The sequence below is a fragment of the Piliocolobus tephrosceles genome, chromosome 6 (genome assembly GCF_002776525.5).
Source record: "Piliocolobus tephrosceles isolate RC106 chromosome 6, ASM277652v3, whole genome shotgun sequence".
NCBI lineage: Eukaryota > Metazoa > Chordata > Mammalia > Primates > Cercopithecidae > Piliocolobus > Piliocolobus tephrosceles.
The window spans coordinates 156,446-179,286 of record NC_045439.1 but is presented as its reverse complement, the minus strand read 5'-3'; the positions used below and the strand labels follow the sequence as shown (position 1 = coordinate 179,286).

At 40.5% G+C, this 22,841-nt stretch overlaps 1 protein-coding gene across 1 annotated transcript in view; it reads left to right on the top strand.

Moving 5' to 3' along the window:
- Positions 1-23: 23 nt before the first annotated feature.
- The window catches only part of CCNK (cyclin K), a 31,346-nt gene continuing 8,528 nt past the window's right edge, over positions 24-22,841 (top strand). The window contains exons 1-9 of the mRNA XM_023205603.3: positions 24-185; positions 376-517; positions 11,936-12,184; positions 12,825-12,906; positions 14,774-14,905; positions 20,055-20,160; positions 20,653-20,710; positions 21,497-21,666; positions 22,009-22,274. Of these exons, the coding sequence (XP_023061371.1) occupies positions 11,988-12,184; positions 12,825-12,906; positions 14,774-14,905; positions 20,055-20,160; positions 20,653-20,710; positions 21,497-21,666; positions 22,009-22,274 (1,011 nt within the window). The 5' untranslated portion in view covers positions 24-185; positions 376-517; positions 11,936-11,987. The remainder of the gene's footprint in view (positions 186-375; positions 518-11,935; positions 12,185-12,824; positions 12,907-14,773; positions 14,906-20,054; positions 20,161-20,652; positions 20,711-21,496; positions 21,667-22,008; positions 22,275-22,841) is intronic.

The window sequence follows — 22,841 nt, the reverse complement described above, 5'->3', positions numbered from 1 at the left end:
CCGCCCAGCCGGCGTTCCGTCCTGGGTCCTCCCCAGCCAGTGGGTTGGCGGCTCCCGGGGGCGAGAGCGGCCGGCTTAGCGGCCGCCAACCCCGAAGTCGCAATTGGCTGCGTTCGCCCCCGCCAGAGCTCTGATTGGACGAATCTCGACCCGGGCCCCCCTACGCGCCCAAGTTCCGTTAGCAGGTTCGGTTGCTCCAGAATGCATTTTTTTTTTTTTCGCTCCAAGGGGCGGGACCGACGGGATGCGCCCTGTGGCTGGCCCCTCCCCCTGCACGCAGCAGCCACTGTCCCGCGGGGCGGGCGGGCGGGCTGGGAGGAGAGCGGCGGCTTGTTCCTCTTTTGAGAGCTCTGCTTTCTTCCCATTGGTTGACAGGCATCCTACTCTCTCCGCCTCTCCGGTCGCTTGGTTACGTCTCAAGACGCAGCGTGATGACGTAGTTCCCCGACATTCCACATGCAAGATGGCCGCAGTCGGCAAGGAGAGACGTCGCTAAGGGGCTTGCCTGAAGCGAGAGGTGAGTGACCCACCGACTGCGGGCAGCACCGCCCACCTCCTGCGTATCTGGAGGTCGGAGTAGGTTATGGTCAGCCGCCGCCATCCACTGGCGGAGTCTCTCTTTCCGGATTCTGCCTCCCTCAACTAACCTCCGGTACACATTGAACTTAGCGGGCGGCGCGGGGCTGTGGGGCGGGCGTGTAGAGAGGGTCTGAGGCGCCGGGGCGGGGCAGGGAGGCCGGGCTCACTCTAGAACTGGTAGCGGCCCTCGCGCTGGGGGGCAGTCAGAGTTCTGGGACTTTCTAGGGGTTGGGCAAAAGGGGCAGGGGTGTTAACCGCGCACAGTCTCACAGCCACAGACAACTCATTTATTCCCCGATTATTTCGCGGCGTGTTAGTCCCAACCTTGGCTAGGCCTGAGACTTTTTGGAGGTTGTTCCATGTCTAGGGTACTCCGACTTTGGAGTTTTGAAGAGCCACGTAACGAGGGTGCGACTAAGAATGAGGAAAAGGCACTTCCGCGGTTAGATTTAGTTCTTGCCGACACATCGTCTTTACGGACCCGCTCCTGGTGGTTGCTTTGGTTTGTTATGAGAGAAATTGTTCTTTAGAAAATTGGAGCGTAAGTCTAGAGGTTATCTGACAGCTTCTAAACTATTGTCTGCCCAAGACAGGCTCGGTAGTGCTCGCTAAATTTAGATTGCCAGTTAAACGGAGCTTTCGCTAAGTCATCTGAGGTTAGGAACTATTTCTAAGAGCATTTCTTAAGGCTGGTCTTTTATGTTTTTAAGGGAAACTTGGTGATCTTTGTGTATCTCGATCTAAATCGCTGTTTACAGATATCTAGCACAATGCCTTGCAATTGTAGGTGCCCACTAAAAGTTTGTATGAATGATGTTCCTAGAATGAAAGCGAGGAGCTTTCAGCGCCTGCAACACTGCCTGACGTTTAATAAGCCCTCCGTATTGCTGAATGAAAGAATGGATAGATGGTGGTAATGGTAGTAGTATTGATAGACATCTGGATTAAAGTTATGCCCTTAGGATGCTTACCTGTTAAATAATCTTGACTATGAATATAGTAATTATCCGAGATTGTTTTATTCAGAGCGACTACCACTGGTGTCTTTTAGGGGTTTTTTTCCCTCTTGTATCTCATTTCGATTATACTGTGACACAGTATTCAAGCATATTAGTCGATTTCTAGGCAAATCCTGTTTAAATTTGTTCCATTTTGAAAATGTAGTTTGCACCAACAAGCAATAAAAACTATTCGAGTGGTTAATGAGGTTCTTAAATGTTAAATGCTCTTTCTAAAATTGAATGTCATAAAGAAAAATTGGTCATAGCCGTGGCCTATAAAATGGGCTAGTTCATTTTAGGACGTTGTGTTTGAAAGCAGTGACTCTGCTGAGTGTCTAAAAGGGAGGACAGTGTTTTCTGCTTGTTTTCTTTAAAACTGGATGAGGACAAAAAAATCTAGGGGAATTAAATTCAAGGTAATTGAGGAGATTATAAAGTGATCATATTTTTAAGCTCAGGTAAATTGTATACCAGAGTATTTGCAGATGACTTTATAAAATCATTATTCATAAATTTTGAAAAATCCTAAAAGTGCAGTTAATGATAGAAGACTAGAGTCTGATAAATTTCTGTTTTCACACAGAACCATTCGATGGCTCTTGGCTGCTAGGAACCTATTCATAAACTGTTTTAGAATCTTGTTTGAAGAGCCAACAAGTTTATGAGTACTTGGGAAAGGAGAGCTGATTCCCTCAAGCCAACAGAGCTTCAATAAGAAAAGGCCAGGTGAGGCCAGAGGTGGTGGCTCACGGTTATAATACCAGTACTCTGGGAGGCCAAAGCTGGAGGATCACTCAAACTCAGGAGTTCAAGACCATCCTGGGCAACATAGTGAGACCTCATCACTACAAAAAAAATTTAAAAATTAGCCAGATGTGGAGGTGCATGCCTGTGGTAGCTAGGGAGACTGAGGCAGGAGGATCACTTGAGTCAGAGATCAAGGCTACAGTGAGCCGTGATCACGTGACTGCACTCCATCCTGGGCGACAGAACAAGACCCTGTCTCAAGAAAAAGCCAGGTGACACAAATCATTTCCTTTTGTTACAGTTTACTAGCCTGGTGGTGATTGGGGATTGCTGGACATAAGTTCATTTAAGTTTATTTAGGACACAGTCTTGCAACAAGATTCTAATACTGTATCTAGATACAAGAGTTAAATATGCATTAGATAAGGTGTGGTTAGATGGATTGATATCCATGCAAATTACCAACCCCAAAATGTTGATTAATGGGTTGATGTAAACCTGGGGAGATGTCTTTGGAGATATGCTACAGGACTCTGGTCTTGCCCTTGCTCTGTTTAACACTTTTTTATTACCGACTTTAAGTATATAAGCAGCATGATTCTCAAGTTAATAAATGCACTCAAACCCTGTAGTGATAATCAGCCACACATTAGATGACACTTGGAAATCAAAGAGTTCTTAAAGGCTGAAATATAATAATAGGCCAGAACCAACCAGATATAAATTTACTAGGTGAGATTGTCTCAAAAAATTTTTTCAAATAAATAAATTTAGTTGGTGTGATTACATTTACAAAAACTCAGTTTTCCTGGCTTGAGAAGTGGTTCTAGGATGTTATGTTCCACTTACAGAAGAAAAGCAGTGTCTAGATTGAGGGAAGGCAGTATCTTGGTATAAAGTAAGACAAATTGTGGCTGCTGCTTGCTAACTGTGAATTAGGTTGCTTCGTGTCTCTGGCTCCATTTTCTCAGTGATAAATTGTGAGGATAAGAAAACTAGCTTGCAGGCATGGCTGCAACGCAACAGACACACAATGGACATGTTACTGAATGTTAGTTACCACCCCCCTCCCATGTACTATGCACATCATATCTGTTTTGATTCCTAATATTTAGGGAGGACTTGAAACAAACAAACAAAAAAGTCATGATGAGAAAAATGGTTAGATTTGTTTACCCTAGAGAAAAGAATGTAAAAATTGCTTTTACCTATTTGAAAGACAATCAATAGATAAGGGAAATGAATTTTCAAAGGTTAGTTTAATGACCCTGGTAGAAGTTAAAGAGTCGCTAAAAGGTAGATTTCATTCATGCATTCTTTTATACCATCTGTGTAGCAGATCTAGGGGATGAACAGAACAGATAAAAATCAATATAGGAATTATGTGAACACCAGTTATTGATACCCAGCAATGCCATAGGCTGTTTTATAAAGTAATGAGGTTTCATTGGTAAGTGGCCAAACTAAGAGGGGATTTCGATATTGGGTGAGATAATTGAGTGGTGACATTTACTATTGTTTCCATAATTCTAAATGTAGAAAATATATTTAGTCTTTTTTTTTTTTTTTTTTTTTTTTGAGCCGGAGTCTCGCTCTGTCACCCAGGCTGGAGTGCAGTGGCGCAATCTCGATCTCAGCTCACTGCAAGCTCCGCCTCCCGGGTTCACGCCATTCTCCTGCCTTAGCCTCCCAAGTAGCTGGGACTACAGGTGCCCACCACCACACCCGGCTAATTTTCTTTTTCTTTTTTTGTATTTTTAGTAGAGATGGGGTTTCACGGTGTTAGCCAGGGATGGTCTCTATCTCCTGACCTCGTGATCCACCCGCCTCAGCTTCCCAAAGTGCTGAGATTACAGGCATGAGACACTGCGCCTGGCTGTATTTAGTCTTTTAAGATGTAAAATGATATTTATGAAGCCCATTCCTGAAAGGTGCTGCCAAAATGCCTTGACAGGTTGCTTGTGTATGGATTTTTATTTTGCAGAGTTCATAAATCTCAGTCATTTTCACAGGAATCATGAGCTGCTAATGAGAAAATTTATAACTTTACGGTCTTGTGAAAAAAAAAGCTGCTAATGAGAAAATTTATAACTTTACTCTTTAATTGAAGAGTAATAGGGAACAGGTTTATAGACCTGAGGCAAAAACTTTTTCAGGGAGTTCTACGATTTTGAGGGCTATCTCTATTCTGTTTATGTCCATAATATTTTTACTACATTTCATGAATTGTTTTATACTGCCTTGGAACCTAAAGGGACCAGGAGTTTGACCAGTAACAGAAGGTAAAACAAAATTGAATATACCTATGATTTATCCACTTGTGGACCGAGATTCTTTTCTATTCCAGTTTCATCTCCACTGGGTTATTCCTAACACTGTTCCCCACTCTGTCCCTTTCTTCTCAACAGATATCTTGGTATTCTACTTCCCAGAGAATATGGAGGTACTTCCTCCCCCTTAAAAGATTATTTAAAAATATCATTCTCAAAATTTTCCTTCCCTTCTTAGGGAAAAAAAGAGCTTTCTTTCTAAGGTTAACTTTCTTACTATGCTTTGAATTATCCCTTGACCAGTTAGCCTCCCTTGTTCTGACTCCTCTAGTCATTCCTTTTTTTTTTTTTTTTTTCTGGCTGCAGACATTTTTCATTCTCCTTCATGCTGAAAAATAAATAAAAACCAAAACAATAACAAAAACTCCCTACTATTACCTGTTACTCTCTTTGAGAACAGATGCCTCAAAAGAATAACCTGTTTCCTGCCAGGCATGGTGACTCATGCCTGTAATTTCAGCTACTCAGGAGGCTGAGGCAGGAGAATCACTTGAACCCAGAAGGCAGAGGTTGCAGTGAGCACCACTGCATTCCAGCCTGGATGACAGAGGGAGACTCTGTCTCAAAAAATTTAAAAATGAGTAAAAAAGAATAACCTATTTCCTAGTCTGTTCATTCTTTACCACCCCTTGCAGTTTCTACACCTTCTGTCCTATTACACTTCTAAAAATGTTATTTTATTTATATGTGTATGTAGGTATTTTCTTTAAGTATAATCCTACAAATTACCCACTTAAACTGTACAAATCAGTAGTTTTTAGTATTTTCAGAGTCATGCAACCATCACAATTTTCAGTGTCTCTAAAAAACAACTAATCACCAATTAAAGTAAACTTTCCTTAGTTCCTTGTCCTTTAACTTTTCTTTTGCATTTGTCATTGTTGAGTACCATCTCTGGTTTAAAGCTGACATCCCTTGGTTTATTTTGCAATGAAGGATGCAGATTTCCCTACTTCTTGGACCAGTGTTTTTCCCTTTCTCTTATTTGGTGATTCTTAGTCCACAAGTGGATAAATCATAAGTACATTCAAGTCTGTTTTACCTTCCTGTCATTGGGCAAACGCTCTTCTTTGGTGATTCTTCCTACTTGATACAAGTTCACAGAGTTCTGTACCCAGACTTCTTCCTTCTTCATTCTCCATCCCTCCATCCGTCAACATGACTTTATAGTTGTCACCTCTGTATAGATGAATCCCAAGTAGATATGTTCTGTAGAGACTTCAACTGGCCTCTCTATCTGTCTGATAGATATTTCCACAAAAGTATCTTAAAGTTCTTCAAGCTTAGTATTTATAGAACCAAATTCTTCTTTTCCTCCCTTCTTATCAAAACCAGCTTTTTCTCTTGTCTTATACATTTGTCTTTTTAGTATCACCCTCTGTGTCGGTCAAACTTGAAGTCATCTTTTTCCATTCTTTGCCTCATGGCCAATTATGGCACACACACCCCTTTTTCCAGCTGCCATTGTGTGGAGACAGGTGTATGAGGTAGTCTTCACTTGAACTGCTACTATAGTCTCCTAACTGTTTATCTTTCTGCATACCTCTCAACAAACCTCATCATGCTCTCTCCCCTTACATGCGTTGTTATTATTATTATTCCCTGACAAATAATTCACATATTTATTTCTTATTGTCTCTCCCACTAGAATGTAAGCTTCCTGGGGCAGAGACCTTGCTTGTCGTGTTCTCTGCCGTGCCATTAAGGCCTGGCTCATAGTAAATGCTCAGGAAATAATTAAGTGAAAAAAGTATATGGAAAACTGTTAGGCATATGTATCTTAAAGTAGCAATTCCCAACTGTAAATAAATTGCTAAGATGTGCCAAGATATTGATTCCCTCAGCCAACTGTCCAGTTGCCTTCTGTTCTATAACAATATATGTGCATGTTTAACACTTACTAATAATCAAACACCAGAAACATTTTACATGCCCAGATAGTAGAATGGATAGATAAAGTGTGTTACATTCATAGGATAAAACCGTACTGTACAGCAGACTTTCTCAGCTTTGGCACTATTGAAATGTTGGACCAGATAATTTCTTGTCATGGGGGATTGTTCTTTGCACTGAGGATGTCCAGCTACATTCCTGGCCTCTACCCACACTGGATGCCAGTGGCAACCCCCCAGTTAGGAAAACCAGAAGTGTCTTCAGACATTGCCAAATGTCCCCTGGGGGGCAAAATTGTCCCAGGTTTGAAAACCACTGCTCTGCGGCAATGAGAATGAACAACTACTGCCTTATGCAACAACAGGAATGAATCCCACAAACTTAATATTGAGCAGAAGAAGCCAAATGTAAAAGTGGTGCTGTGTCATTGCACAGTCCTTCAAAAACAGGCAAAACTAATTGATGGAAATAGGGTCAGAATAGTTATCTTTGGGAGAATAGTGACTAGGAGAAGAATGAAGAGAGCTTCTGGAATGTTGGTACTGTTCTGTTTCTCAACTGGATAGTGTTACACAGGTGTGTTTACTTTGCGAAAAACAATCAGCCATACACTTATAATTAGGTGCACTTTTCTTTTTGTATGCTGTGATTCAAATTACAGTGTTGTAATTTATGAAACCAGTACACACACACAGGCAAGTATTCCTTGGCTATCGAGGGATTGACGAAGATAAGGAGTCCTCCTGGTCTCCTGTGCAGTCTCATCTGACCTTTTCCCCAACTTTTTATTATATGAAAGAATAGTGCAATGACTATTTGTTTACCTGTGGACACATACTCGTTTTTTGCCACCTTTACTGTGTGGTTGTGTTTTAGCTGAACCATTTGAAAGTAGGTTGCAGACATTAAGACACTTTACCCAAAATACTTCGGCCTTCATCTGCTAAGAATAAAGTCATTCTCCTGTGTAATCACAATATCATTATTACTCTCAAAGAAAATTAACTGACAGTAATTCCCTTCCTGATATCCTGTAATATATAATTCCTACTTTAATTTTTCCTAATTGTTTGAAATTTCTTTTTTTAAAAAAAAAAAAAAGATCTAATCAAGGTTCACACATTGCATTTTGTTGTTAGCCCTCTTTAGCATTTTTAAATGTAAGACAGTCTTTCAGAATGTTTTTTTGATAACACTGACAGTTTTGAAGAGACCAGGTCGGTCGTTGAGTAGAGTGTCTCACCTTCTGGATGTGACTAATAGTTTCCATGTTGTGCTTTTTCACTTACTCTTTTACCGTCAGTTTTTATTGTAAACTGGAAGTTCAGTCAAAAGTTTGCTTAAATTTAGGTTAAGCTTTTGGGGGACAAGAATACTGCATAGGTAGGTGATATTTATTTCACATTGCACCACATTAGAAGTCACATAATGGCAGGTTTTCACCCTATTAGTGATGTCAAGTGTGATCATTTTGTTAAGGATAAACTGTATTATTTTTTACAGTAGTTAACATCAGTGCTAGCAAAGTAGCATTTATTATCAGTAGCATTTTATTATCAGTAGTTATCAGTGTTAGCAAAGTACTGTTCTCTCTATATATTAATATTATTGTGGACACATAGATTGTATTTTATGATCAACCGCAGTCATTTTTCTTTTTACTATTCAAATTACCTTGAATTAGTCCAGTGGGCACCCATCATGATGACTCCTATGTTTTTTTTCCCCTAGCAAATCATTCCTTCAGCAGTCCTATGTCTTTTGATAAGCTTTGATTAGTCTGAGTACATCCCAGGTAGGCTCCAACCCCAGACCGGAAAGAAAAATGCTTCCTTTTAGAGGGTTTTGGTATTGAAAAAGTTAAGATTTCAGAACTAGGTTTGTCATTCCTTCTTGGTACTTGAAAAAGGAGAGAAATGGGATATATATGTATATATTTTTAACCATGATTTATCTTGATATCTTCAGTTAAAGTTTAACATTACAGATTTTTTCTTAACATTTGGTTTTGTGCATGTGTACATTTGTTTTCTCTGCACTGAAAATGTTGGTTCCTAACAACATTAACATTTACATATTTGCTTTATTCCACAACATGCAAAAAAAAATTGTTTGAAAATTACAATATTAATGACACTACTAACAGTACAGTAATGAAGTTTTAAAATTTCCTTGGGGCCGGCCACGGTGGCTCATACCCATAATCCTAGCACTTTGGGAGGCTGAGGCAGGAGGATCGCTTAAGGCCAGGAGTTTGATGCTGCAGTGAGCTAGGATCATGCCACTGCACTTCAGCCTGGATGACAGAACAAGACTGTGACTAAAATAAATAAGTAAATAAATAAATAATTATTTTCAATTCTTTTTGTCCTTAAAATATATCTCACTAAGCATGTAACAAGATCAGAAATTACTTGAAGTAAATTTTCTGTGTGGTTTTGTTGCCCATTTGGTTTGAGTTTTAGGATTTGCTTTTTGATTTTTAGTTAAGTTTATGAGTATATTAAATATTTACATGATTCAAACATCAAAGGTTATAAAAGTACTTGGAAGGGAGTCAAGCTGAAAGAGCACCTAATGGCCACATTGGAATAGTTTGAGCAACAAAATAAATAATGATAGTGATAGTATTGGATTATAACCCAAAGAATAAAATACTCACATCTATACTAAAATAGATAAACAAATAGGAGAGAAGAAACGAATGTTAACAAAATGATTCCAAATAATAAATGTTGAAGCAGTGAAGGAAATACAAAGTCACCATTAGAACACCACAGTTATTATCATCTCAGGTGAGTGCTAAAACTAGTAGATGAAACTTGAAGGAGAAACAGACATTTGTATAGTATATATTTCCCCCAAAATATTTACTGACTACTGGGTGGTTTTAACATATGTCCACAGTTTCTTTGATGCCTCTTCCTCCAGAAAGTGGAGCTTAATTCCTTTACCCTTGAGTGTGAGCTGGACCTCGTGACTTGCATCTAAGGAATAGAAGATAGGAAGGGAAAAATAATAATTTACAGTGAGAAACCTGGTAGACTCCATCTTAACCAAGAGCTCATGGTTAACATTAGTAAGTTATTCTGATATCACCTGCACCCAAATATGATGTGTAGTTAATAGTGGTTATACCAAAGTTAATTTCATTTTTTTGATAAATGAACCATGGTTGTCGAAGATGTTTACATTAGGGAAAGCTAAGTGAAGGGTATAGACAAAAACTCGTCTATCTTTACAGCTCTTCTATAAACCTACAATTAGTTTAAAATAAAAGCTTTCATAAAAAGGCAAAGCTGTATAAAAAGATATACACATAGAGAAGTCTTGTTTCCATTCCTGTCTTTTCCATCCTGCTTTAAACCCTTCCTTATTAGTAATTATTTTTTGAATTACTTTTTAAAAATAGAGATGTCTGGCCAGGCGTGGTGGCTCACGCCTGTAATCCCAGCACTTTGGGAGGCCGAGGTGGGCAGATCACGAGGTCAGGAGATCGAGACCACCCTGGCTAACACAGCGAAACCCTGTCTCTACTAAAAATACAAAAAAATTAGCCGGCCGTGATGGCGGGCGCCTATAGTCCCAGCTACTTGGGAGGCTGAGGCAGAAGAATGGCATGTACCCGGGAGGCGGAGCTTGCAGTGAGTCAAGATCATGCCACTGCACTCCAGCCTGAGCGATAGAGCAAGACTCCGTCTCAAAAAAAAAAAAAGAAATAGAGATGTCTGTTTTTTTCCCCTCCTTTGTTACATAGATGCTAACATACTGTGTACACTATCCTATACCTTGCTGATCTGGAAGTCTCTCTGTCCAGTACTTAATGATCTTTCTCATTCTTTTTAATAGCTGTGGGGTATGCTATTGTGTGCATGTACCATATTTTACTCAGCCAGTCCCCCGATGATGGGCATTTGGGTTGTTTATAGTTTTGCCATTATAAATAACACTACAGCGAATAATCTTATGCACATGCTGTTTCATAGTTGTGACATTTCATAGTTATGACAATATTTTCAGAGTCAATTCCTAGCAGTGGGATTGCTGGGTCAAAGAGCAAATGCATGTGTAATTTTGTTGGATATCGTGAACTTCTCTGTGACAGTTGGACCATTTTGTACTCCCACCAGAAGCTTATAAGATCACCTGCTTCTCTATAGCCTTGCCAACAGAGCAAATTGTCAAACTTTGGGATTTTTGCCAATCCAGTAGGTGAGAATTGTATCTCAGTGTGATACCTGATTATGAACAGGTCATGTTTTCTGAGGTTTTAATTAACTGGTCTCCCCTCACCCTTTGAACAGTGCCCAATCTAATCAGTCAAACACAAAAATGTAAATTATTAGTTCAAGCTTTTGTCCAGGTACTTAATTCTTCCTCTTGGAAGAAAGATCAGATTTCCTTCAGAGCTACCAGGTGCAAGGAGGAGAATACTCAGCCCCGCCATGTCACCTTCCCCACCAGAAATGAGGCAGGTACACAGAAAAGTTTTGGTTTCCAGATGAATTGGTGGGAGCCCTGGCCCAGAACCTGGCCACAGAGCTGCTGTTTTCTTGCTGACCAGATTAACCTGGCTCCAGCCAGCTCTTTCAGAACCCTTTTGATACCTTATTTGAAAATTTCTGCTGTCTCTGATCCAGGTTACGAATGACTTATTTGTAACAGTGGTCTCTAGATGAGATCCTTGGTATTTTTTTTTTTTCTTTCTCTCAGTGTGGAGCTTTTGGAGAATGTCTTTATTCTGAATGAAAGAGAGGGAAGAGGATGAAAAAGCAAGAACAGTTTAAAGGAGCTCCCTCTCTCATGGACCACTTCCGTCCACCCACTCCCCAAATCACAAGATGCACATTTGGTTTACATCAGTGAATTCAGTGATTTGTGCAGATGTGAATTAACCAAATCCCATGACGTGTCTAAGTGAAAGTGCCTACATGGAATAAACTGAAAAGGGGTGCTAGATGGAAGAGATGGTTAGTTTTAGAACATAAATCTTTGTAAAGATTAAGACAGGCCCAGGTTTTACTGAAGCATGGAATCTGGACCAATGTTAGAGTGCTTGTGTGTCTAGTGAAGAAAAACCAGAAGAAACCACGTTTCTTCCAAAATTGTGTCAAATAAGGTTAACCCTTCAATCTCAAGAGAGAGGGAGGAAATACTCTTCTTTTTTAAACTACCATGAAATTTGAGATTTATTAATATTAGTACTGGGATCATCTTAACAGTATTGTGTTAAATTGGCTCTGGAGTTAGCCTGGGCTTGTAACTAGCTATTGACCATATGGTTTCTATAGGAAATACTGATCCCAAACCAGGTACAATCTATGATTCTAAATTGCTTATAGTATGGAGTATTCCTTTCCAACGTTGCTTTTTTCTTTCTCATAGGATTCTAACATTTTCAGAGAACCTTTTGGAAAGAACAAGTCTACTTCAATAAATGAAGGAGAATAAAGAAAATTCAAGCCCTTCAGTAACTTCAGCAAACCTGGACCACACAAAGCCATGTTGGTACTGGGATAAGAAAGACTTGGCTCATACACCCTCACAACTTGAAGGACTTGATCCAGCCACTGAGGCCCGGTACCGTCGAGAGGGCGCTCGGTTCATCTTTGATGTGGGCACACGTTTGGGGCTGTATCCTGACTCTCCTTGGAGTCTGTTACAGATAGACTCCCCACTCACCACCAAGAAATAATTAGATTCTGTAGACGAAATATATAGTAATTTCTCTATACCAGAGCAATTCTTAAATATCTGTTTGAATGTTGTTTCTGGTGGGGGTTTTTCTCTTTCTGGTTTGTCATTTTGAAGGTGTAGACTTAGCCACTGAGGAGGTGGCCAGCCAGGAGATATGAGGCACCCATGAGGATCACAGTTGAGGCTGGGCACAGTGGCTCATGCCTGTAATCCCAGCACTTTGGGAGGCCTAGGCAGGAGCATCCCTTGAAATCTGGAGTTCGAGACCAGCCTGGGCTGCAGTGAGCCAAGATCACACCACTGCACTCCAGCCTGGGTGACGGAGACACTGTCTCAAAAAAAAAAAAAAGATCACAGTTGAAGTATTTCTAAAAGGTGTTAAAAGTATAAAACTTCAGCTTGCTAATTCTTATACCAGAGTTCTGACACCCTGAGATTCCCATCTCCTTACTTTGCCACTAATACTGTTTACTTTACCACTGATTTTGTTGTTGTTGTTGTCTTTTTGTTTTTCTACATTTAACTAAGAATATAACCTGTAAAAGTTATTGGTTAGAGTCCTTAACCAGAACAACAGACACTATGATACCCTGGCAACTGGAATAATTTATTTTCATCGCTTCTATATGTTTCATTCCTTCAAGCAATTCCCAAGATATGTAAGTGTTTAAGTGTTTGAATTTTATTGTAATTCTCTGTCATATGTTTTTATTTCCACACAGTTTGGTGGACTAATTGTAGTCTCTATTTTTCTCATATTTTCCAGAAAGTATTTATTTTTATATGGTATATAGTGCATATAAACAAAATCAAGTTTGAACTTTGTTTATTCTAATTAGCCATATTCAAATCTTTTCACTTAGGCCAATATGGACCATAGTCATATTGCACTTTTTATGAAAGTTTACTCCTGTGTTACCTTTCCCAAGATAAATTTGGGCTTATAATTGAGACTCAACAAAGACCAAGAAAGCAAAATGGAGCAGAAGTTGTCTATGCCATATCACTCATTCTTTGATTACTCCTCAAGATGTGCATTGTGTCTTATTCTCTGTGGGAGATAGAGTAGCTTTCAGTCCAGGGTAAGTGGTATGACATGCACAGAACACATGATGGAAAGTGAGGCCATCGGAAGATACTGATAGAGAGCTGTGGCATTCAAGGAGGAGACGAATTACATCTTGGAGAGAGGAGGGAAAGTGCTAAGAGGAAGGTGCCAGCAATACGGTAAGCCTTAAATCTACATAGGGCATATAGCCATGCCGTGATGGGCTAGGTCAGTGGTCCAACAGAAGCTAGCGTAAGCAGAGGTAGGGGGAAGCATGTGACACATTGTCAGCCCAGCCAGGAGCTTGATTTGGCAGGAAGGGAGTGATGAAACCCTGGCTGGATAGGTAGACTGGGTCAGACCATGATAAACCTTGAATGCCAGACTTCAGAAATTTGACTTTAGTGGGTGAACAATGAAGTTATTAAGAGGTTTCATGAAAATGGCAGACTTAACAGGAAGGTCATTGCGTTGATTTGTTTTGTTTGCTAAGATTTTAGTTAGGTTTATATACATGTCTTCCTCACTGGTTGTGAAGTTCTTGAAGGAGGAGACCATGTTGGAATCAGTTTTGTATCCCCAGCAGAGTGTCTGACATCTAGTGTGATCAGGATTATGTGAGGAGAGTGGTGTGTAGGAAGGATTGGAGCAGGCAAAGAGAAGCTGAAGACAGAGCATTTCAGACCCCAGTGATATAGGTACTGAGCTAAGGTTGAGGCAACTGGAGGGACAGTTTCTTCATCCATTCAGGCTGCTATAACAAAATGCCTGAGACCCAATAATTTACACACAACAGAAACTTAACTCTTCACGGTTGTACAGCCTGGGAGGTGTAAGATCAAGGTGGTGGCAGATTCTGTGTCTGGTAAGGGTTTGCTCCTCATAAAAGGGCTCCTTCTTGCTGTATTCTCAAATGGTGGAAGGGAGGAACCAGCCCCTTGGGCCTCTTTTATAAGGGCAGTAATCCCATTCAGAATCACTTCCCAAAGGCCTCACTTACTCATACAGCCACCTTGGGAATTAGGTCTCAAGCTATGAATTAGGACATAAACGTTCAGACCATAGCATAAAGAAAAGGAAACATGGACAGTGCTGTTAAGATAGATTCCACAGGACTGTGTTTAGTTGTGCTCTTTCTTTTTCCACGGCAAAGCTTGCTGTTTAGGGAGTTAATTTCAGATTGGAATATGAGAAGAAAATTTATTTATGTGACTGTTTTCCTTTTTGGCATTTTCTTTGTTTACATGACTTTTTTTTAAGAAAGTTAAATTTTAAATAATTTCTGAAGCTAGAGTTTTGGGGGATTTATTATGTATAAAATTTCCTTCAAGATTCTAGAGTATCAGAGTATTTGTGAATGATAAAAAGGAAGGTTGGGGAATGAGGAAGACCAGTTTATTATGAAGGCCAAAATTTATTGTACCTATTTCTATGTGACCTTTGATAACAAAAATCAAGAACTTTTGTTTCTCTTTTAGGTGACAGGAGCCTGTTGCCTGTTTCTGGCTGGGAAAGTAGAAGAAACACCAAAAAAATGTAAAGATATCATCAAAACAGCTCGTAGTTTATTAAATGATGTACAGTTTGGCCAGTTTGGAGATGACCCAAAGGTAAGAACCATAATAACTTCCTGCCTTCTGGTCTTGATTCCTCTTGGTAGCATTATGACACAGTTCCACATGTTGACAATGCCTGTGGCCCTTGTGTCTGCCAGTCTCTTGAGTTCCTAAGAGGGCCTTCTGTAGACGTTACTTTATGCTTTTGTGAGAAAGGAGGGAAGATCGTGTAACCTACACTTACTCAGTGCTTCCTTATGTGCCCAACAGTATTCTAAGCACTTTGGGGCAATGGCACATTTCATGGATATGAGCAAAATCCCCTTAATTGGCATTAAGACTCCACTTCTTAAGTGCAGTGGTGATGGCAGGGTTACAACTCCGGCTAGTTTCCGGGTCAAACAAAAATACATATGCTGTATGTACACATACATGTGCCTACATATGCCATGTATCTTTTGCTTCCAAAGAATGTTGGAAAGTATCGACATTTGCAGCATTTTTATGTACCCAGCGCTTGATACTGGTCACACCACCCATCCTGTCCTTTCCATACAACTCATGCCAGTGTCAGCAAGTGGTGCTCAAAGAATTGTACATATCCTTTTATTGTGTTTTTAAAATACCACTTTTAGGGACTCATGGCAGTGTTCCTCCACTCCCATTCTCATCAGGTTCCCCTTATTGCAACCCTTGTAACGCCTGATAATTATCCTTCATAACATTTATCACAGTTTGCAATTAAATAGATTTTCAAAAGTACTTTATTTAGGCCAAGGCGGGCAGATTGCTTGAGCCCAGGAATTCAAGACCAGCCTAGGCAACATAGCGAAACCCCATCTCTACTATATAAGAATAAACTGGCCGGGCGCAGTGGCTCACGTCTGTAATGCCAGCACTTTGGGAGGCTGAGGCCGGTAGATCACGAGGTCAGGAGATTGAAACTATCCTGGCTAACACGGCAAAACCCCATCTTTATTAAACACACAAAAAATTAGCCGGGTGTGGTGGTGGGCGCCTGTAGTCCCAGCTACTTGGGAGGCTGAGGCAGGAGAATGGCGTGAACCCAGGAGGTGGAGTTTGCAGTGAGCTGAGATCACGCCACTGCACTCCAGCCTGGGTGACAAAGCGAGACTCCGTCTCAAAAAAAAAGAATAAACCAATATTACTTTAAAAAAAAAAAAACTTTATTATTTTTTGCTGGGTATGGTGGCACGCACCTATTGTCCCATCTACTTGGGAGGCTGAGATAGGAGAATTGCTTAAGCCTGGGAGGCAGAGGTTGCAGTGAGCCGAGATCACGCTACTGCACTCCAGCCAGGACGACAGAGCAAGACTCCACCTCGGGGGAAAAAAAAAAAAATACTTTTTTTTTTAGAGCAGTTTTATGTTCACAGCAAAAATGAGTGGAAAGTGCAGAGATTTCCCATATACCCCCGACCCCACACATGCACAACTTCCCCCATTTGCAGCATCCCCCCCACCAAAGTGGTACATTCGCTACAACTGATGAGCCTGCATTGACACATCACCCAGAGTCCAAACTTTACATTAGGGTTCATTCTCAGTGTTGTACATTCTGTGGGTTTGGACATATGTATAATAACATGTAGCCACCATTATAGTATCATATAGTCTATTTTCATAGCCTTAAAATTTTTCTTTGCTCCACCTGTTTGTCGCCTTCTCCCCGCTAACCCCTGGCAACCACTGATATTTTTACTGTCTCTGTAGTTTCGCCATTTCCAGAATGTCATCGAATTGGAATCATATAGGATATAGCGTTTTCAGATTGGTCTCTTTGACTTAGTGGTATGCATTTAGATAGTAGTATCCATTGGATATATTTTCATCAAATTATCACACACATAACTCCCTCCCCTTCTCAGCTGTAAGATGCATGAGAGCAAAGACTATAGTTGTGTTTGATGCCTCATACAGTGGCAGGACAGAGTAGGCATTCAGCAAGTACTCATGGAATAAATGTCAAACTAATGTTCTGAGGAAATGTCTAAATCACAGTTAAAACAAAGCTAAAGCCAAGAAGTTCAGCACCATTCATGGTGTTGTTTTTCCTAACTAGCTTGTATTGTCTCACAATAGTTATCTTTTTCTCTGCTGAGCATTATGTATGTATATACAGAATGTATAGTCATTCTCCTCATTGCTTTGAGGAGTTAACAAGGGCCCAGAACACTTTTATATATATTGTGGTTGTGATTCACACTAGTATCTTCTAAGTATTGCCAATGTGGGTAACTCTTTTGAACTTAATTATAAATCGATTAATCTATTTATAAACATTTGAACCTATTAGGAACTCATAATAACTGCAACCAAAAATGCAGTTTTATGGAAATAATTTCGCCATCAGATAATGTTTTCAATGCACGTGGGTATTTGATTTTTACTGAGTAATGGGGCCCTGTGTCCTGATGTGATAAGTCTGATTATAGGAACATGCTGTGTTCAGTCACCCCCCTGTCACAGGGGCAGGTGAACCTTGTGGCTGGCAAGCTGTGCTTAAGGATAAGGCATCATACAGATATGGGACCACGGCAGGGCGCAGACTCGTGGCAGCTGCTGGTTTGTGCTATCCCAGGGTGCTTTGGGATCAAGTAAAGCCCCTTTTACTTTCAGCTTTTACCCACTATACCATGAAGTCAGGAAACCAATCCCTGGTCCAGGAACACTGAGATAGAAGTTCTGCAGCTCCTGTGCCCCAGAAAATGGGAAAAGAAGGGTCACCATACCAATTAGATCCGAATGGGGGAGGGCGCTTTACAACCTGCCCCTGCCTCTGTCTCGTGCAGTCTTACTTGTGGGAGTCGAGGCCAAAGGAAAACACCTGGAGCTGGGAGCAGTGAGGACATTGTGGAACATGTTTTCCTCGGCAGAGAGGAGGCAGTTCTTCTGTGGGGGCAGTATAAGTATTTAGGAAAAATAAGATCATGAGTCCCATGAAATTTTTTTTGCCTTAATTAGCTTTATTTTAATTGTGTGGCTTTTCTCTGTAATGTTAATTATTTGTTTCAGCCTTTGTGTTGGGCACTAGACATGAGGCACAAGGCAGAACAGACATGGTCTCTGCTCTCATGGACTCTGCAGTTGAGTGGCAGGATAAATTTTAATCAAATGAGTATATAACTATTCGATTATGAGTTGTGGTGTATGGTATAAAAGATCATTTAAGGTGCTCTGATAGCATTACATCCAGGGACCCAGACAACTCCCCTGGATAAATAGGGGCTGAGGGAAAGCGTTCCTGAGGAATGATGTTTGCTCAGAGGCCTAAAATGACCTCATTAATTGAATATTTGGAAGACAGAGGAAAGGCAGGCCTTGGGCTATCCTGTAACAGTACATGGGCTACAGCCTGCAAGCCAATTGATACACTTGGTAAGAAGAATTGTTTCTAAATTTAGAGGAAATGTTGAATCTTCTGGGAAGCAGGGTGGTGACAATGACAAAGAAAAAAAAAATTTTTTTTTTTTTTGACACGGAGTCTCACTCTTGTTGCCCAGGCTGGAGTGCAGTGGCACAATCTCAGCTCACTGCAGCCTCTGCCTCCCAGGCTCAAGCGATTCTCCTGCCTCAGCTTCCCAAGTAGCTGGGACTACAGGTGCCTTCCACTACGATTGGCTACTTTTTATATTTTTGGTAGAGATGGGGTTTCACCATGTTGGCCAGGCTGGTCTTGAACTCCTGACCTCAAGTGATCTGCTTGCCTCTGCCTCCCAAAGTGCTGGGATTATAGGCATGAGCCACCATGTCTGGCCCAATTTTTTTTTTAACACTGTGTGAAAGTTTCTAAGATTTTAAAATACTTTCATGAAAAAATGCTTGGGAAACTAGGGTTGAAAAACCTTAGTCTTGCCATGTAATTTGGAATAATAAATAATTATTGAATCATCTCTGTATCCTATGAAATAATACCATCCTTCTAAATGAAAGCCAGTGACCTATGGGTCTCTGCACCTGTTGATGAGATTTACAGTCCTCTACAATGCCCTTTCTTTGATGCCAACCAAGGAATTCTCTCAAATTGTCCTCCCCGCACACAGTGTCTTGGTTGTGGTTTATGTTGTCTTTAAGCAGTGGGTGCGGTCCGGCTGTGCAGGGACTGAGTTCAAGACATTAGTCAGAGAGTATCATCAAAGAGGACATTCCATTAACGATAGCAACAGTAAAATATCCAAGGATAAACCTTGTGGAAACCTCGTTAGTAGAGTGGGGAGGACTTTAAAACAACTAAAGGACTGAAAAGATATTAATAAATTTTTGGAAGGAAAATTCAATATGGTTAAAAATCTACATTCTCCCTAATTTTTCTGTAAATCCACTGAGTTCCCAATGAGAATATTAATAGCATGTATGTTTTCTGGAATGATGCTAAGTAAAATGGTTACTAAAATTTGGGTGAGGGGGACATGTAGAATCAAGAAACAGTTTATAAAAAAGAAGTAATACTTGAGCTGTTGTATCCCACTCACATCCCTTTGATCCTGGTCCAGGAGTAGGCAGACATATCAGTGAACAGAAAAGACAGTGTTTATAGGCAGACATACACACATACTTTAGGAGGTGATTTAGGTAGCATTTTAAATAAAATTGGAAATGATCATTTATTCAGTAAGTGATGTTGGGACAGTTTATTTCAAATAAATGAAAGATTTAAACACAAAATTGATTTGTCCCCATTCACACATAATACACTATATGTGTACATGAGTATATATACACACACATACACACACTGGTACAACTTGTCTGTCTGAGTTTTCATGAGGCTAGCTATCATAAACTCTTTCTTAAAATGTTTTCAATGAAAATTCCTAAAAGATTGCATTTTTTAAATTTAAGGTCTTGAAAGAAATTACAGTTTAGTCAAATTATCAGTAACGTAAAGATCTGTTTTGTAAAGGGAGACTCGTGTGTATTGAAAATAATAATATATTTAAGGATCTTTTTGTTTTCAGTATTTTTTTTACATTAACCTGCTTTGTCTGCTTGTTTGGGATCTTTTCAGAATTTATCAGTGTCTCTGAGCATGTTAAAACTCTGAGTGGGAGAGAAAGGAATGAAAAACAGTTGCTACAATATAACTTAAGAGAGAATAACTAGACAGGAAAGCTCACTTTTGTAATGCTGCTTGAGACCTGCAATTGTAATTACTATACTAACATTTGTGATTGATTTTTAGGAGGAAGTAATGGTTCTGGAAAGAATCTTGCTGCAGACCATCAAGTTTGATTTACAGGTAGAACATCCATACCAGTTCCTACTCAAATATGCAAAGCAACTCAAAGGTAAGAAGAAAGTTTTCAGAAGAACTTTTTCATTCTGAAATCAAGTCTTTATAATTTGATTATAAAGACTCAAATTATGCTTCTCAAAAGAGGAAAACAAAGTTTGATGTGTCAAATACCAAGGACATGGCTTGCTCAGTCAATTCAGTATTGCAGCTGTTAATGCTATTTCCTTTTATGTATAAACGGGCTCTGTCATCCAGTTGCCAAGTGATACGAGAGGCAGGAAAATGAGTCAGAATTTTTTAAATGGACTAATAAACTTAGCCTTGGAGCCAGGTTTTCCATACATGGTGGTTCAGCGTAGGTCATGAGGAGGAAGAAGGGGTAGGACGTGGACCCACATCATTCATCCTTGTTTCCCAGGCAAAAACTCTTTGCTGTGTATTTGAGTCGTGCTGAACACTTGGTAGGTTTTCAATCAATACTTGCTGCTGCCTGTGAACTTTTTTTCCTATGGCTATTAATTTACCTTTTTGTCTCCATTTCTAGGTGATAAAAACAAAATTCAAAAGTTGGTTCAAATGGCGTGGACATTTGTAAATGACAGGTATACATATTCAAATGTTGATTAATTATAGTGTTTTAAAATAGGCAAAGATTTGATGGGCCATTTCATCTAAACCCCTCATTTTGTGTCAGAAGAAATTGACTTGCCCTGGCTTGAGGAGCCAGTTAATGGCAAAGCTGGGGCTGACGTCCAGGTCATCTGCCTCCCAGCAGAGGGTTTCCTTCTGCTCTGCCGTGTCATGGTGGCGTGAGGTGCTGACATTTTATCACCAGTCTGAAACATAAGTCCAAAACAATACACTGGAGAATTTTGAAAACTCAATACTTAGAGCTCATTTGGTTCTACAAAAATATACTTCCTGGTATCGTTTTAGAGCCTTGGCATTCTTTTGAGAGGCCAGGGATCTAATGAAGGACCATGGTGGGAAACAGAATGACTGTAAATGGAGTTGCTGCCAGCCCCATCCCACTGCAGTCAGTGAAGCTTCTCTCACATTTGACTTCCCCCATAAGATTTCATTTGAAGAAACAGTTGAGTGGCTAGGATATTAACAGTTTAAATAACATAAGTCATTTTCATTGATGTAGCGATTTTTGAATGTGCTAGAATTCTTCTGATTCTTTAAGGAATAAGTTATTAACTGTGGTTAAAGTAACTTAGTTGGGTACCCTTAGAAGAGTAAAGATGAGTTCTTTAATTTATAGTACTTTAATTAAATTTAGGGGAGAATAAGCAAATTAATGGTTAGTTATGGCATCTCTATGCGCTGGTTTAATCATAAATGTTAGATCATATAATCTAACCTTTTTTTTCTTGTTGAACTAGTCTCTGCACCACCTTGTCACTGCAGTGGGAACCCGAGATCATAGCTGTAGCAGTGATGTATCTTGCAGGACGTTTGTGCAAGTTTGAAATACAAGAATGGACCTCCAAACCCATGTATAGGAGATGGTGGGAGCAGTTTGTTCAAGATGTCCCAGTCGATGTTTTGGAAGGTACCAGGCATGCTAAGCTTTCTTGTGAGGATGTTCCATGTTGAGATTATTCTTCCATGTGTACCCTGAGTCCCAAGAATGGATTCTCCCAAATAGACATATGTGAGCAATATTTCAGAAGCATCGTTAATTAAATTATCTAATAGTTTCCGCTTTGTCCAAACACATACTTTTGATGAACTGAAAACACACACCACTATTGCACACAACAAAGATGGGGTGAGTTGTAAATGTGATTCATGCTTAGGTCCTCGTAGGGGTATCATAACTGATTCTTTATCCAGGTAAAATTTTATTTAAAATACCAATTTGTGTAAAATGTGATTGTTGGCTATCATTTAGACATCTGCCACCAAATCCTGGATCTTTACTCACAAGGAAAACAACAGATGCCTCATCACACCCCCCATCAGCTGCAACAGCCCCCATCTCTTCAGCCTACACCACAAGTGCCGCAAGTACAGCAGTCACAGCCGTCTCAAAGCTCCGAACCATCCCAACCCCAGCAGAAGGACCCCCAGCAACCAACCCAGCAGCAGCAGCCAGCCCAGCAGCCCAAGAAACCCTCTCCACAGCCCAGTTCTCCCCGACAGGTTAAGCGAGCCGTGGTGAGTGGGCCAAAGCAGGCCCTGGGTAGAGCGGGCTTTCCAGGTGGCAGCAACACCTGAGCACTGTTCCCATTTCTAAGTGAGCACAGGGAACACTGGAAGCAGGGGGTGTTCACCGAAACTCGCAGTCTGACTGCTTGTTGGTGGGGAGCCTAAAAACGAAGGTGCCCCAAGGACAGGCTGCCTCTGAGAACCAGGAGGGGGCTCTCTGCCCGGCTCCAGCCCTGCTGCCTGTTTCATCCCTGCCAGGGTTCTGAAGCCTGTCAGGGTGTTGTTGCTGTGTCCTAGCAGTGGTGTTGTGCATGCTGCTTCTACGCAGCTGACTGACCCCAAACAGTGGACTGTTTCCTGCACCCAAGTGGTCCTGAAACTTAGTGTTTACTCAGAACTCACCATTCAGGAAAGCTAATCATTCTGTCTTATTTGGTAAATGGAAAGAGGAAGGGAGCAGAAATGGTGATCTGGTAGGTGTCGTGGTTTGCCCTCAGAGTTCAGGCCAGAAATAATTTTTGTCTGAGGTTGTTCACAGTGACTACCGTCACTGATTCTGATGGTAGCTGGATAATG